The sequence below is a fragment of the Rattus rattus genome, chromosome 14, assembly GCF_011064425.1.
Source record: "Rattus rattus isolate New Zealand chromosome 14, Rrattus_CSIRO_v1, whole genome shotgun sequence".
Lineage (NCBI taxonomy): Eukaryota > Metazoa > Chordata > Mammalia > Rodentia > Muridae > Rattus > Rattus rattus.
Window position 1 is genome coordinate 293,330 of NC_046167.1, and position 17,621 is coordinate 310,950.

Consider the following 17,621-nt stretch of genomic DNA (forward strand, 5'->3'; position numbering starts at 1 on the left):
CGTAAAGAAGCTTTCATTGACCTAATTTTTAATATCAAAATAACAGTACTGAAAGATTACTGGCCAGTAAATGAAGTAGGAACTCAAGTTCCTGAAAATGACAGACTTGGGGACATGGGAGGGTCAGACACAGAGGGGTAGAAAAGTCATATTACAGTTACACAGCACAGACCAGAACCATCAGTGGGTGCTAAGTATAAAAGAACTTGATGAGTAAAATATTTACATCGTTTTAGACTCTTTTTTGTTCTGGGGGGGGGAGGGGTCTCTGTTTGCTTGTGAAAGAGTTTCTGGCAGTCCTGAAACTCAATTTGTAGACCAGGCTTGTCTGGAACTCAGAGATCTGCCTGCCCCTGCCTCCTGTGTGATGGGATTAAAGGCCTGCACGACCACACCCAGCAGCTGCAAACTTTCCAGAGCTACTGTGTAGCCCTGGCGGCCTAGAACTTGCTTTGTAATCCAGGCTAGCCATGACAAGAGAGATCCACCAGTCTGTTTCCCAAATGCTGATTTACCACCATATCTGGCAATATTTATATAGCTTTAAAACATCTTTTTACAGGGGCTAGAGTGGTGGCTCAGAGGTCAAGAGCACATGCAGATTTTCCAGAGGATCTGAGTTCAGATCCCATATCATCTCTTAACTCCAGCTCCAAGGGACCCAATGCTCTATTCTGACCTCCCGGGATAGGGATGGGGAATGGGACAACTGAAACTCACATGTGATTAAAAAGTAACAGTAACAATGGGGCAGTCAGTCTCACAAAGACAAGTAACACTTTTTCTTCTCATATGTGTAATCTACTAAGGAAAATAGTTCATGGGGATAAAAAGTGAAAAAGAGTTACTGAAAGAGAAAAGGAGTGGGTAGTTAAGGAGGTCAAGAAGGAACAGAGAGGTAACACATCATCAGCATGTGTAGACATGGCTAAATCAGTGGTTCTCAACCTGTGGGTCAAAACCCTTTCACAGGGGTAGCCTAAGACCATTAGAAAACAGATATTCCCATTACAATCCACAACAGTAACAAAATTAAAGTTATGAAATAACTGCAAGTCAGAGGGACTGCAGCACCAAGGCTGAGAACCTCTGGTCTAAATGAAACCTTACTTTTACAATAAATACATACACAGTATCTTTAAGGCAGTAGCCCTAACAGGAACAGGTAAGACATGAGCTTCCCGATGTTCTTAAGATGTATCATTTGAACTTAATTATAAGTACAGATTAAACAAACACAAGCTGAAATACATATACAAAATGACTGGTGTGTAGTCCTCAAAGACAATTTAATAAAAGACATAACTATACCAGGTTAAAAGAGATAAGAGAAACAACAGCCAACTGAGTATGTGATCTTAGTTTGGATACTAATGAAAGACGGAGGTGACAGTCCAAAGTGAAATGAAAAGCGAGAGTCTCTGAACATGCTAGCTCACAGGGTTTAGGTAAGAGATTATACTCTGTTCTTAGAAACGGTAGACTAATATGTATGGGGCACCATTATAGCAACTTATTTTCTTTCAAATTCTCCATAAGACAGACTGACCACAAGAGGTTGTCAATGGTAGCTTACTCAGCTAGAAGTCCCTGTTTGGGACTTTATAATTTTCCTTCAAAGTTTATAGGTGAAGGCACTGAAAATTAGAACAGAGGTTTGTCCATACTGTGTAACTCAGGTACAGCACTCAAGGCTCTGCTCTACAGAGGTAGCTACGCGTCCACATAGACGCTGTGCTATACTAACAAGAGCAAGAATGACAGCGGCCAAGATGGCAATCAACTCGCAGTGGATAAGGAAATGTGGTACACACACATGATACCTGCAGGAAAGGGATAAAATGGGAAATTAAACTGTGAAGGGACAGACTCAAAAACACAAATACCACACATTTTAAATTTTCCTATGTGCAAATGTGGGTAAGTAGGCAGGAGAAGAAATTGAGAACCTAGAAAGGGGGCCATGAGAGCAAGGAAAAGTGTCTTAAGGAAGTGGGGAAGGAGAAAAGGGTTAACAGTACACATGTCACATGAGAATAGGCGATAGTGGAAGTGTGATATATGATGCTTTATGTTAATGAAAAATAAATCTCACTGTATAATAGTATGATATCTCAGGAATAAAAGCCAAAATAAATCTCAAGTAAATAAATTTTAAAGTTTGTAGCCAAAGCAACAAAAGAGAAACATAGTCAACATTCACATCTGTAATAATTTAGAAACTAATTCTCTCCCAACAGTCCCTAAGGTATTGAACAGTTAATGTTGTCAGCTTGAGTGCTTACAAAAATATTAACATTCCACTAACAAAACAGTACAGCCATTTTAATTTACTTCTTCTTCAAAGAATTCTGTGCAGCTATACTCCCTGGTCAAATCCTCATGAACTCCATAACTAAAATATTATGATTCTGTATCTATGAATTACCTGACAGAAATGTTTTTCAAACTCTAACCTTCATCAAGATGGCCATCCTCCTACCCCAGTTATAAACTGTGGGGGCCTGGGATCCATCTCAGACTTCTAAGAGCCGGTGGCAAAGCTGTAACCACAACTTATTTTGAGGATGTTAAAGGCTATGCTTATTGCCTGGCTAAAAGACCTAAAATTTGAACTCTGGTAGCTATTTATCCGCTTAATCTAAAGTCATTCTCTCTGCTTTGCAATGTAAACACCTACCTTCCCACAGCCCTTGAACTCATGTTTTTCCTACCTTAGCCAGCTGTGGTACAAGCACTTCCATTCCTACAAAGCTGCTAAGTGTCGCTATCCTGCTGGACAAGGGTTCTCAACTCCACTCAGCCTGGACTCCAAGGTGTGCTTTTCCACCCGACACTCCACACATGACCAGCACAAGGCAACACACCAGTACAGTGTTCACTTAGCAAATACACTCCTGTGTCCTAGCTTTCTAGCGGCCAGACGCAGGATGGTTTATGCAAACGTTGCATTCCTTTTCCGTCCTGTTCTACAGTAATGTACCAACCTCTGCAGACATTCATTCTCACTCTCCTCTCCAGTTTTCCTTGCTCTACATTACTCCACTGTACTCTTCCTCAGTCGCTTAATTAAAACTCTTAACTCTTCTGGAAAAATCGAAGGCTTGACACACGGTCTACTCCCACATTGTCACTGTCCACATGTGTAACACTGACCCTGTGGGAGCTGACTCTACTTTAGGAATCAATTCCCCAAACACCCAATACCCAGAAAAGGTCTTGATGGCCGGAGAGCCCTTTCTCACACCTCTTCTCCAGTAAGACAAAATTTAGGACATGACACCCTACAGCTTAAGCATTATTTTCACTGTGTTTTACCTCTACAATAAAGCTGTACCACTAGTCAGGACAAGTGTAGTAAGAACAGGTATCCACATTAACAGAACCCCTAACATCAATCAAGGGCAGGCAGCCTACCTGTCAGTGAAAAGATCTGCATTTGAGACCATGTGCGAGGGCTGGGGCACCTCTATTACACTGCATTGTTTATTCAATGCACAGACAATTTTTTTAAAGACTAGGTTTTCTGTAATTAATAATTTGATTTCACTTGTTTACCTCCTTAACAATTAGTGAGCAGGGGTTTTTACTAGGAACAAAACAGGGAGAATGCTAGGGCAAACAGAATGGAAAGAGAAAAAATTGGAGCTCTTTGGGAGGTGAAGGCAGGCAGACGTCAGAGAGTCCTGCTCTACATAGCAAGGTCCAAGACAGCCAGGACTCTGTAGACACACTGTCTCAAAACAAAGAGGGAAGCCCAGCATAGGTACCTACCCCTATACTTTTCCTCATCTGAAAAATGCTTGCTCTTTAGCATTGGTAAAGTTATTACCAGTTATTTGGGTAACATCCTATCCATTTCACCACAGAGGAAGAAGCAATGTTGACAGAGAGGTAACAGGTGACTCTAAAGGACTGATGAGAAATTAATGTGTGAGAACAGCTTCAAACTTTACTATCAGCATCCACATGTATGCCTTTTACACAGTGAGGTGGCCACACACACACACACAGAGAGACAGAGAGACAGAGACAGACAGACAGACAGTTGAAACCAATCAAAGATAAAAAAAAGCACACTATGCCCCTACCTACCTGAAGTCCCAAACTGAAGAAATGAGAACAAGGCTGCTAGAAATGGATGCTAGAAAAGGTCATTTTTGGCACGACTGAGTTGAGAGATAACTGCATTAGTCATGCTGAGTTAGAGGCTAAGCCTCAAAATGCTTCAGAGCAGTGGTTCTCAGCCTTCCTGACGCTGAGACCCTTTACTAAAGTTCCTCGTGTTGTGATGACCCAGCCATACACTTACTACCACTGCTACTTCATAACTAGTTTTACCCATTATGAATTTTAATGTTTTCTAATGGTCTGAGGCAAACCCTATGAAAAGGCTTTTCGACCCCCAAGACCCACAGACTGAGAGCCACTACCTTTAAGTATCAAGAAATGAAAAATGAGTGTACACACATACAATTAAAATTTACTGGTAACCATTTCATAAAATACACATAAAATCACAAATATTGTAGGAGGATAAATGGCTAATTCTATCATTTATAGGTAGGTAGCTTTTTCCCCCCTCATCAGTATTACTGACCACGTAGTAGTGAATAATTTAAAAATAATCAAGCAAGGCAGGCCAGTGGCAGAATTAAGAGATGGAACTGCACTGCCACCGGAGAGTGCTGGAGGCATAGCGGCACAGCACGTGTGGGGCAGCTCACCCTGTGGCCACCATTACTTCAGGGATGCCTGAAACTATCCAAGGTAGCTGAGTCAGCAAAATAACATCATACTTTTAAAACATTAATGTGCTGAAATTTCCTTAATGCTGCCACAAGAAATAAAGTTCCCACCGGGTGTGGTGATGCTCGCCTTTAATCCCAACACCCAGGAAGCAGAGGTAGGAGAATCTCTAGTGAGTTCAAGGCCAGCCTGCTGATCTACACAGTGAGTTCCAGGACAGCCAAGGCTACATGATGAGATCCTGACTACAAAAAAAAAAACAAAAAAAAAAACAAAAACAAAAAAACAAAAAATCAGATCCCTATACTGTGTAGCTGTAAACAAAACTATTTATAGTTTGGTATCTACTGTGCGTCACTTACTGAACAATACCAGAGCCAATGCAGTCCACGCTGGGTTAATTATCATCCGAACAATGTACAACTACAGGACTGCACATCAAGACAACCCTTTGGCCCAGTACATGCTAAGGCTAGGATTAAAGGTTATTTAAAGTGTGAGCACCCATTTATACAGCTGGTATTTAATACACATTCAAGTGACTTCTTGGTAAAGTATTTCAGGATTCAGTTATTTGTAACTGTGAGGTGGGGGGAGTACTCTAGGGGCTAGAGATGGTTCAGAGAACCATCTGCTGCTTTTGCAGAGGACCAAGATTTGAGTCTCAGCACCCACGTGGCAGCTCACAGCCATTCCTAAGTCCAACTCCAGGGGATCTAGCACCCTCTTCTGGTCTCCATGGTGACCAGGCATGCACACAGCCCACTTAAGATACACACAGACAAAACACTCAAAAAGTTAAAACAAATCCATCCTTAAACAACACAACTACTCTGGATTTAACCAGAGGGTGATAATCAGCATCTACTCTAACAACAAAAGAACAGCATCTTCATAGCAGTGAGGTGAGGAAATCAAGACTGTCCTGCCCACTTTGCCCACTGCTCTCATGGCTCCATTAACTTCCGAGGAACATTCCCCAACCAGCCTCTGGTATGCCTGGCTTTTCTTGCACAGGCTAGAAAAGGACTACACCAGTGCCCAGCTACGCTGCCTTTTCACAAGACCTGTCAAATGTACAGCAACACAGTATCTTTAATATATAAAAATTTTACACTTACTGGGGTTCTAAGTGATCCCTCTTTTTAAAAAAAACTGAAAAACATAAAAAAATTAAAAAGTAAAAAAACAAACAAACAAACAAAAAACCTTCATTCCATTCTAGTGAAAACTATTTTTCTGAAAGGGGCAATGTGGCTGAGAGGCAGCAGCCAGGGTCACTAATAGAGCGCCCAGAAAGTTTTCTCCTGTGCTTCAGCTCTGAGAAAGAGTATACATACTGACTACCAGGAATGCCTTTTCTCCTTTCTCTGTTTTTTCATTTCAACAGCAACTTAAATCTTACCTAATCTTTCCATAGCAAAAAAAAAAAACTTTGTCTGTGGCTTAGCATGTAGTTAAATGTTAGCTTCTGAGTAAGCAGTCACACCTCATGACTGGCGGCAGCTAGCAACACAGCTTCAATTATGAAGAGCAGTCCTCAGGCAACAGTGCAATACCGTCTCCCTTAAAACTAGTGGGTCTGACAAGCCAGAGACAGACAGACAGACAGACAGACAGAGACAGAGACAGAGACAGCGCACGCAGGCATGCATGCTGCAGCTTTCCTTTTCTGTGGGTCTGATGAGCCTGTGTGATGGTTTACCTTCCCATCATCTACTCTGCCTTCTTTTTCAAAGTCTCCTTCACTCCCCCATTCCAACTAAACCCCACAAAAACTTCAGCACAACAAGGAACCAATCTCGGGATAAAAACTGTAAAACTAGAATGTCCAATTTCTGTTTATTAGAAAGAACAGCTCTTCTTTACTGGGGGGATACAATATTTGTAAAAATTTTGATTTCCTAGTACAAGTATCATTTGTTCTTTCTTTGAAAACTACATCCATTTTTACCCAAATTGTGAAAGTTCAGTGGGAATCTTCCATATAACTCACTGCATGGTTCTAGCACTTACCAAACTGCTTTCCCTCACCTCCCCTGCACAACTATATGGCCCACAAGTACCTGCTTAACTAAGTATAGATATACTAATCTATTAATACCTCTAAATTAAAATAATCTTTCCAAAATTCACTTATTTTAAAAACATGCTGCAACTCCACGTGAATAGCTTTATATATGTATGAATTTTGATACGAATACAACTATCCTGAAGCACTATTAAAATGGAAGTTATGATCCAGGAAATCTAAGATACAAAAGAAAACTTTCAAGGTAAGCCATTCTTTTCCAGTTTTTGGCTCTTTGCATTTGTCAAAACTCAGAACTCTAATTCACGTTCTTTACAATTAACAAGTATAATGGATTTCAAATGCAACGTGACTAACAAATGCACCTACCTCTAGGACTAATTTGAAAACCCTGGAGGGAAAAAGGAAGTACTGGGTAACTTTGGAAACTATTGGGTTGAGTGGACACTGCAAGGCTAACTGTACATAAATACTGTACATGCACTGTATTCAAGTTGGCAAGTTGGTTTCTCCTAGAATTAAAGTCTATTTCTCATATATTCTAGGTGTCATATATGTGAGTGCCTGGGTAACCTGAGCGGCTTCTCCACTGTTGGATGGAGAAGTCATAGGAGCACAAGAGTGGGGTTAGAATGAGCCATGTGGAGCCAGGTAGTGGTGGGCCACACCTTTAATCCCAGTACTCCGGAAGCGGTTACAGTGAGTCTCTTAAGTTCTAGGCCAGCCTGGTGCACAGGGCAAGTTTATGACAGTTTTTGCACACATAGATTTCCAAGTTCCATTTGCTTTATCTGCTGAGAGGGCCTCAATTAAAACCCAAGTTTGCTGATCAGGTTATTGCCTGCAGCTGCTTAGCCATCCTCCCAGTCCTCCACCTTATCACACTTGGCAGGTCTCTGGGGTCCTAAGTCTCCAGTTCCCAGGCTGGGAGTCCAGCTGAATGCCCCAAGCCTGGAGAAAATCTCCCCGCATGTTGTATACCAAGCATGCATTTACCCATCCAGTCAACTCCCAGGCCTCATCCGAGTTTTAAACTGTTACAGAGCTGAAGAGATGATGAATGTCTAAAAGGACGTGCTGCTCTTGCAAGGGATCCATGTTCAGTTCCTAGCACTATGTTAATGTAGCACACAACTGTCTCTAAGTCTAGCCCCATAGCATCAACACCCTAATTATGGCCTCCTCATTCATGCAAGCGAAAGTGGCATACAGGCACAAAAATAAAATTTGAAAACTGTTTATAAACCTTATTTTCCTACCCAGAAAGCAAAGTTATAAGACAGTAGATAGCAATGGGGTTTTGTGGGAATGTGTTCTGAAATTTCTTGTGACACAGTGCCCTGAATGTACCTTGCTTGGTTCAGTCAGAAAATCAACAATTACACTTTGCCACTGCATGTGTTTCTAGCAAAATAAAATTTACCTAGCCCCTCTCTGGCATGGCTCATGACAATATTCCTCAGGAATTCACAGAAAATAGAACCTTATTTAAGTAAAACACCAGTAACAATAATTGTAGGGATAAGTGGCTAAATTACCAAGGTAGACATTTCATTTTATTTATACATTTATACGATGAATTTAACACATACACACACAAATCACTTAGGAACCTGGTACAATAGGAACACTCTGGTATGAGACCCAGTTCTCCATTCCCAACAGGCTCAGGAGAATGAACCACAGTGGATCCAGTTCTAACACTTCTCTTCCTGTGCATTTTAAATCTTCCCATTTTAAAAAAGAAAAGTTCCTTCGAAGCACAGTTGCAAACTTTTAATCCTAGCACTCCTCCCAAATCTCAACACTTGGGAGATGGAGCCCCCAATAGCTCCATGCCATCCTCATTACACAGCAGGTTCAAAGCCTGCCTGGGCTGCAAAGGGATCTTGTCCCATACACCGAATAAATTAAAAAATAAAAAATTTAAAGAAAAAGTAATCTTTCGAACACGTCTTTAAGAAGACACATTGTTTAAATATAAACTACAATAGGTATGGTCCAGTTAGGCATAAACTTGCTATTATCCCTTCCTGAACATATCTTACCTTTCTATATAGGACAGTACTGCACTAGAAAATCACAGAATCCTCTTAAACTCACAAGCTAAAAGTAACACTAACTATAGGACCCTATACTTACCACAGTCCCAGGAAGCTATGGCAATTATAACTTGGTTAATTCTACTCAAGGAACAGCCTACTGCTAAAGCCGCTGGTATGCAGCATATTGAGATTTCCGGATAGAAATCTTAGCTTCAGAAGCATGCAGAGGATGTGGGGAAATAAAGCCAAAGAAAGTACACCTGACCAACACGTGGACTGAGAGAAACGAGATGCAAGAGTTACTACAACATCACCAGAAACTGTCCAGCCAGATTTCTGAACGGGGTCGCCTCTGGCCATCGTCTTCATCACTTCCTAGTTTCCTGTCTTCCTGAAGATGCTTGCCATCATAACTTCACAGTTAGCATTACTTTACAAACTTACCCAACTGACTTTAAAAAGTGGTTATAAAACAAAGAGCAAGAAGCACCATGTTTTACAATGTCTTATAAAAAATATTTAAATCTAATGTAAAGATAAACCAGTTTTTTGTTTTGTGTTGTTTCTCTGTGTAGCCCTGACTGTCCTAAAGCTTGCTCTGCAGAAGACTGTCTTGAATTCAGCAATCTACCTGCCTCTGCCTCCTAACACCTGACCCCAAAAAAAAAAAAAACCCAAAGTTTTACATGTATGAGGTATATGCACGTTTATATAATCCTTGAATTCAAGTGGCTAAGGATGAAGACTCAGCCTAACCCATACGTTTATCATTATTAACATTGTTTAAAAGAAAAATGAAGATTTTAGGTTGGGGTCTAATTAGTATACACAAGGTTCTAGGCTCTGTGACCTGTGTCCTTGCATATATACACACAAAAGATTTTATTCTAAGAATCAGGTCAACTGAATTCAATTAACTACAGACTACGTGAGACTTAAAGCACATCAGCACTATCTTCCACTCTGTAAGAATTATTCAAGGGCATAACACATAGAGCAGTGGTTCTCAAACTCAGGGTCTAACGACCCTTTCACAGGGTACATATCAGATATCCTATCAGTTATTTACATTGTGATTCCAACTACCAAATTAGTTACGAAGTAGAAACAAAAATACTTTTATGGATGAGGGTGAGCAAAAAGCATAAGGAATTGTATAAAGTGACTGAACACAGCATTAGGAACAACTGACTTAAAGACTGAAGGATCAAATTTGTAAGCCTTACACAACAAAGTTGCTAGAAGTTGAACCTAACAAGCATCTATCAATCATCCAAAAGATAAGCAAAATATGATCACATTCCAAATATTGGCCCTTAAATCCATTATTGGACTAAATCGTCCTTCAAAATACCCTTTAGGAAGAAAATCTGTGGGGAATAGATGTAGCTCAGGGGTAGAACTGCCTAACAAGGGGTTGGGGATTTAGCTCAGTGGTACAGCGATTGCCTAGCAAGCGCAAGGCCCCGGGTTCGGTCCCCAGCTTAAAAAAAAAAAAAAAAAAAAAAAAAAAAAAAGAACTGCCTAACATGTGAGCCCTTGGGCTTCATGTGCAGGAATACAAAAGAATGAGTGAATGCAATCTTTTAAAATGTTTAATAGGCAGGGTTTAAAGAACTGCCCACACCCCAAGTCCACACAGGCAGACCTGCTGGCTGGAACCCTTCCAGCACTGTATTCAGAGAGCTTGGCTTCAGTTACATAAAACTTGTGTTCATCTGAACACATACAGGTGTCCTGGCCTGCACTTTAAAACTACAGACTCACTCTAGCAACACAAACACATGATAATTCTGCTTTTATTTTTTTATTTTAATTTATTCTAATTACTGGGTTTTTTTCAACCCAGCTGGCCTGGGACTCCCTATATATAGGCCAGGCTGGCCTTGAATACAGAGGTCTGTCTCTGCCTCCTAAGTGCTAGGATCATCAGGCATGGGCATGAAAAATATTATCTTCATACAGCCTGTTCTGATACAACTTTTCCCTCTCCTAACTCCTCCCAATTTTCTTTCTTACCCAACTCCATGCCCTCTCGGAAGGAAGGGAGGGAGGGAGGGAGGGAGGGAGAGGGGGAGGGAGGGAAAGGAAGGAAGGAAAAACACAAATCACAATCATAACATACAAGCCAAAGACCAGTAAGAAAAAAATGCTCAAAGCAAATGGGGGAAAAAAATCTACAGAACTACCACTGAGTTAGCTTTGTGATGGCCAACTGTTCTGGTCATGAGGCCCACCCAGGAATAGTTAACATCAATGGAGACTTCACTGAAAACAACTAATTGTTCTTTTGCCACCAAATAGCAAACAGCTAGAGGCCTGTGCACACTTCCCCATCTCAGACCTAACCCACTTTTCTAAGCAAGGTTTCAAAGCTATCAGTTATAATACAGCCGAAGGGTCTATTTCTTAAGAATTCTTTCTTTTCATCAATGGTGACTGTTCTACACAGAAGGAATCAACCCCTTCGCCTCCACATTTCTTTTTCTGTAAAAAGCTAAACCCAACCCAAAATACCAAACGGTAACCTCATTTCAGAAGCTTCCACCAAATAAAAATGAAATTCTGTAGCAAAACACATTTTACATTTCTCGGCCAACACCATCAAATTTGCTTAACTACGTATACAATGTATACTAACTTCAAAGGTGGATCATTTTTCTCATTTCTCTATTATTAATATTTTCAGTTGTAATATTTTTCGGTATTTTGGTAAGAAATCTTATCTGTAGAGTTTAAGGCCTCAGTTAACCAGACATAATTGCTTTTCTTTGCACAACCTTACAACGAAAGCATTTTCGAGAAAGAGTAGGAAGTATCAATACAAAGGGTGAAGAAAAAATAAAAGACAACACAAAGCAAGAAGCTGAAGGTCAAGAAAGAACGGAAATAAAGAGATCCCAAAGCCGCACCTGTAGTCAGATCCCTCAATGGTGACATTCAGAAGCATGAGAGTCTGACAGCAGAATTACTAACTCACATTATAGAAATATGCTTTGTAACCACTTAAAAGGAGTATAAATTGAGAAAGAATAGAATTTAGTATTCTGATCTGCCTCTCTTCCTGGGATTATAGGAATAATATTCCAACTATGCCAAGTTGGAAAGAAACCGTACTAACCCCCCCTCCAGTTTATTATCAAATTGGCTTCATCCTCCTCCTAGCTTTGGATATGGCAGCAAATACTGGAAGATTAAGTTTTGAGAATGTACCAAGCAGGTAATCCCCTGACTTAAATCTGACTTCCTATTCTGTGGGTACCCTTGTTCCTAAGTTTCTCTGTGAATATCTACTTCTTAACCATTTCTTTACTCCTAATGAATGAGACTTAGACAATGTAACTCTTCTATTCACTTACTACAATGTATCTAGAGATATGAATCAAGGCTGAAGTGTAAACATCCTCTTAAGTGAACCAGCACTCAGGAGGCCAAAGCCAGGTGCATCTCACTGAATTCACAGCTAGCCTGGCCTACATAATGAGAATTAGGTAAGCTAGGGCTACATCATGAAACTCTGTCTGTCTCTCTCTCTCCCTCTGTCTCTCCCTCCTTTCCTCCCCCTCCCACACTCACACACAAATCCTCTAATTTCAATAATTTCAACTCCACTGATTCTATAAACTCTACCTTGTACTACTGTACAGCCCTCCCCCCACCCCCCACCCCCCACCCCCATTAGTTTTTTGACGCAGGGTCTCTCTATGTAGTTCTGACTATCCTGAAACTCTTATGTAGACCAGGATGGCCTCCAGCTCACAGAGACCCACCTACCACCTCTGCCTCCTGATTGCTGGGACTAAAAGTGTACACCATCACTCCCGGCTCAACCCAGGTTTTTAACTTCTAGATCCTTACTTACATAACATGTTCTATTCTCTATGTTGTTGTTATTTTGTTTTTGTAAACTAGCCCAGCACCTTTCCTGCTTCTTGAACCTCCCACTTGTCCACCACTGTAACTTCAGTTTGGTGTCCTACACAACACAAAACATCAATGTGTATTGTGCCAGAAACCATTTGAAGTCCTGACATACCAGATCTCACATCTTATTTGTGTGTGTGTGAATAATACTGTAATTCCCATTTTGCAAGACCAAACATCAGAACTGAATAATTTACCTCAATTCATAGTGAGTAACCATTAAAGTCAGGATTAACTGTACAGTCAGACAGCAACACCTACTTTGCTGACTTCTATGTCTAAGTATATACAAATATAATGGACTGTGACAGTAATGTGGAGACTATTAAAATATAAAAGAACTTAATGGTGTTGGACCAGGCAGTGATCTATGCCTATAATCTCAGTGCTCCGTTTTGGTACAGGATGAGAAGTCTTACAGAGAGTGGTCTGAGCCTTACCACAGACCCTGACTTGAAGAGGAAAAAAAAAACAAAAAACAAAAAGGGGTTGGGGATTTAGCTCAGTGGTAGAGCGCTTGCCTAGCAAGCGCAAGGCCCTGGGTTCAGTCCCCAGCTCCGAAAAAAAGAAAAAGGGGAAAAAAAAAAAAAAAAAAAAGGATTGACTTACACATAAAATGCCTCAACATTTCATTTCCATAAACTTTATTTCTAAGAAACAAAATGGTCCAAGTAAGAACTCTAAAACTCCCATATAAAAATAAACAGACTAAATTCACATCAATTTTGTCTAAAGTTTTCTACAGTGGCAGAAATACTTCCCATTAGTGCTATCCAATACAGCGGACATGTGACATATGTCATTTACATACTATTTGAATGTCTGGTGTAACTTACAGAATTTTGAATGTTTTATAATCTAAACTGTTGCATGCAGCTAATAGCTAACTGGATAACAAAGATGTGGGACATAAAACTCCTGATAAAGAGTGCAAAAATTCTTACTACATTTAGACAGTTCATTAATGGCCAAATAAATCAATTTTAATGTCTCTTTACTGTTTCAGCTTCAATTAATTCAAAATATAAACCTCCAATAGATTTAAGTAGATCAGAATTTTCTATAGTTGTCACCTGCTATCTTCTCACACACACACACACACACACACACACACACACACACACAAATATGCAATGTTAACAAAACTGCTATTGGGACCTTTGCCAAGCTAAGACAATTTGATAAAAACACTCCCAGTTTCAGGTCTCAGGTAACCAGCTGGTTTAAAGTGCTCACTTACCTTGATTCTCCGCTGCCATTTCTAACACTTTCTTCATCACTGTGTCCATTCATTGTAAAGATCAACAAGTTTTAAATAAAACACAAATCTCCTCAGAATAATAAAAGACGAGTATGAATGCCGATTTCCTCGAATATCAAAAGTTCAAAGATGAATTTTCTTCAACATCCACGGGTTTCCAGGGCCCCCTCTCTATGTCACCTGGGGGAAATATATTAGCGGTTAAGAATATTTGCTGTAGGAAAAGATGTAAACCCGACTTTAGAACTCACAGAAATGGACCTAGGCCATTAGACTGGAGGTGGCTAGGAAGACCGGGACGCCTTTCACTTACAAGAACTAGAAGGCATCTATTAAGTACAATCTTTCTTTCTTACTAGAACTTAGCCTGCCATTGCTAGTGCTGTTTTGACAGAAGGGCAACAAACTTTTCTAAACTAATTGCTACTATGAAGCACTATTTACATAGATTATTAAAACAAAGTTGAACCTACCATGTAACATATACATACACGTAGAGTGGAAAAAATGCTACTTGGTAACTTCGCCAAACAAACGAAGTGAGGATAGGACTTACGTTTAATGAAACTCTAACTCCTATTACCAAGAACTTCACATTCCAACTAAGGGACGTCTTTAAATACTCATAAGGAAAAGAGTGTAATAAAGGTATCACTATTCTTAGCCAAAGTGCAAACGTCAAAACAGACGGTTTTTATCGGGTAAACCAATGGTAGAGTGGAAAACAACATTTACCCAGTAATGTATTTAAGACGCCTTGAAGAAAAAAAAAACATAAAAAAGCAAGACAAAGAATATATACACTGTATCTTATTTTCAAGGCAAACCATGGGGGCGGGGGGATCAAGACAATATTTCCACCTCTCAAGATTTCCGCCAGAGCACTAGAGTCACCTACAAGCCAACCACGAATAAACAAAGGAGATCTCTGGCAGGGGAGGGAGAGGAAGAAGCGGGGGAAGGAGACGTCAGATCCTTCCCCAGCCAGAAAGTACCACCAAGACACACTAGGAACAGAGCAGAGTTGTCCTCCGACTCCAGCAGAGACTTAACTCTGATTATTTCCACTCCAAAGAACAGAGGGGCCAGCCAGGCTGCTGCCACCTGGCCGACTCTGCACCTGGATCGGGATTTCGAACCCGCAGAGCTCAGTCTCCAGACCTCTGCGAGAACAGGTCACTTAAGAGCCACAGCACTCAACAGTAATTCCTAACGTTAACTATTAATCCCAGCCCCCGTGAAACCGTGTCCAAGTCCCCCCACCTCCTTCTCTCCGCAAACTCTGCGCTGAGAAAGTTCACTCGCCTGGGCGCTTTCCCTTTCACCTTCCTTTAGCCCCTCAAGATGGCTTTCCCCGGCCGCTGGACTTCCTTTCCAGCCTCGCCTCCTTTCTCCGTCCTGCCCTAAGTTCTGCTCGGAGCGCCCGGACTCCGGACGCTCCCGCGTCTCAACAATAAGAGCCTCCGAAGTGGCCAGGGCTCCCTCTGCAGCTTCCCTCCCCGCCTGGCAGTTGCCGGGCTCCGGCTAAGTTAGCCGGGCGGCGCCGCGCGGGGCCGCTGCACCTTCTCCGGGCAGCCGGGCGACGCGGCCTCCTTCCCGCCTCCCGCTCCCGCAGCCCCGCCGCGCGCCCTCCCGGGCTCGCCCGGCCACCGCCCCCCCCCCCGCGCTCCCCCACGTGCTGGTCCCTCCGCGCGCCGGGCAGCGCCGCCAGGCCGCTGAGGATGCGCCGGGCCGTTCTCCACGCCCCGGTGCCGGGCCGGGCCGGGCCTCACGGGCCTCGCCGGCTCCCGGCCTCCCTGGCCTCGCCGACCCGTCCTTACCGGCGGGCACAGGGCGAAGGGTGGCGCGGGCCGGCGCCTCGGGCGGAGGATGCCCCGCGCGGGGCCCGCGATCCTGGACGCCCAGGCCGCGGGACCCGCGCCGCGGACGGCAGAGGGGGAGGGGAGGCCGCGGGCGGAGACGTGAGGGGCTGGGAAGCCGGTCCTACGATCAGTTCATCTCCGGGCGCCGAGGGCGAGCGGGAAGTACCGAAGGCGCCTCCTCCGTCCGCGCTCCCGCCCCGCCGCTTATCGGCCGCCGGCAGCCGCCATGACGCCAAGACCGCGATCGAGCGCAACCGTCTCCGCCGCGCGGCGCCGCCGAGGTCGCCGTCGCCTCCGCCTCCCGAGCGACGTCACCGCCTCGGCTCACTCCCCTTCCCGGCGCGCGGCGGCGGCGCGCACGCCGGGCCTTTCCGCCGACGCGCGAGCGCGGGAGGGGCGGGGCGGGGCGGGCGGGGCGGTGGTGCCCGCCCCTCGGGGAAGCCACTCGGTCTAGCTGAGCCTCGGCCTGCGCACTCCCAACCTGCGCTACCTCTGGCTTTCGCCTGGGGCTTCCGGAGATGGGCGCTGAGGTCACTGCACCGATACGCGGGGATCCAGAGCGGAGGCCGAGGACTGCGGGCGTTGGGGACCGGCGGCGCGCGCTGGGTGTCCGGAGTCCGGCCAGAGCTGCTGCGTCACCGGGGCAGCTAGGGAACTATTGGGCAACCTTGTCGCCTCCCGCTGCGATCTTTGCCTGAGCGACCTGCGGCTAAGTCTCTTCCCGGGCGGGGCTCTAGTGAAAGAAAGAGTTCGAGCTGCTGACATCCCGTGACGCTACTTGATTCGTGTGTGGGTGGCCCATGCCTGGTTCATAAGAGAACTTTTACAACAGCGCCTGCCTAGGTCCCTCCCTGGAGGACGGGTGGCAGGGTGCCGTGCCGAATTGGAACAAGAAAGGCTACTACTGGAGGGACGTTGGTAACTGGATCTAAGGTGCTGCAGCTTAGTTGACAGTTTCTGTCATTACTGTATCCGCGGGCCTCAATTTGTCGGAAGCAAGATCTCTTCAAGCTTGGTGATGTAGCAATCTATGTACGGTTTTCAATTTTGTTTTTATTATGCTTTTTGGTTTTGAAAGAGCGTTTTATTGTGTTGCCCTGGGTGGCCTCAGGGTGATCCTTCGAAGTTTTGGCATTACCCGCAGGCATGTGCTACCTCAAGGCTGACTGTTTTAAAGGGTTTGGAACTCTGTTTGCTTACTTGTTTTTAAATCAAAATTCTTCTGATTTCATTATCCAGCCGGCAAATAAAAAGATTTTTTTTTAAAGACAGTACTCAAGCCTGGCTGGTCTTCCTTTTCTCCACCTACCTCCTTCAGCCTCCGGAATGGCCGGCGTACCCATCTTGTGAGGCTAACTTTTAAAACTTTGTGAAGTTGCATTTGCTATAGAGGTTCCTTCGAGTCAAATGAGTTTGACTGCCGTAATATTCTCCAAATGATTCTTTTAACTTTCAAGCTTTATGTTTTGAATAAAACCATAATATACTTCTTGCACTGTAAAATCTTAAAATGACTTAAGAATATAGAGGAATGCAACATATTAAAAACTTGCAACAGTCTTGCCTGTTAAAGTTTTTTTGTTTTTTGGGTTTTTTATTTTTATTTTGTTTTTGTTTTTTTGTTCGAGACAAGGTTTTTCAGTACAGACTTCTGGGGTTTTTGGTTTGTTTTTTGTTCATTTGTTTGTTTGTCTGTGTGTTTCTCCAGACAGAGCTTCCAGGGTCCTGGAACTCATGTAGACCAGGCT

General features: G+C 43.1%; 1 protein-coding gene across 1 annotated transcript in view; it reads right to left on the minus strand.

Annotated features, from left to right (window-relative positions):
- The window catches only part of Chd1 (chromodomain helicase DNA binding protein 1), a 66,749-nt gene extending 50,531 nt beyond the window's left edge, over positions 1 to 16,218 (minus strand). Inside the window, exons 1-2 of the mRNA XM_032885230.1 lie at positions 15,832 to 16,218; positions 13,991 to 14,191 (exon numbers count right to left, since the gene is read on the minus strand). Of these exons, the coding sequence (XP_032741121.1) occupies positions 13,991 to 14,043 (53 nt within the window). The 5' untranslated portion in view covers positions 14,044 to 14,191; positions 15,832 to 16,218. The remainder of the gene's footprint in view (positions 1 to 13,990; positions 14,192 to 15,831) is intronic.
- Between the last annotated feature and the right edge of the window lie 1,403 nt (positions 16,219 to 17,621).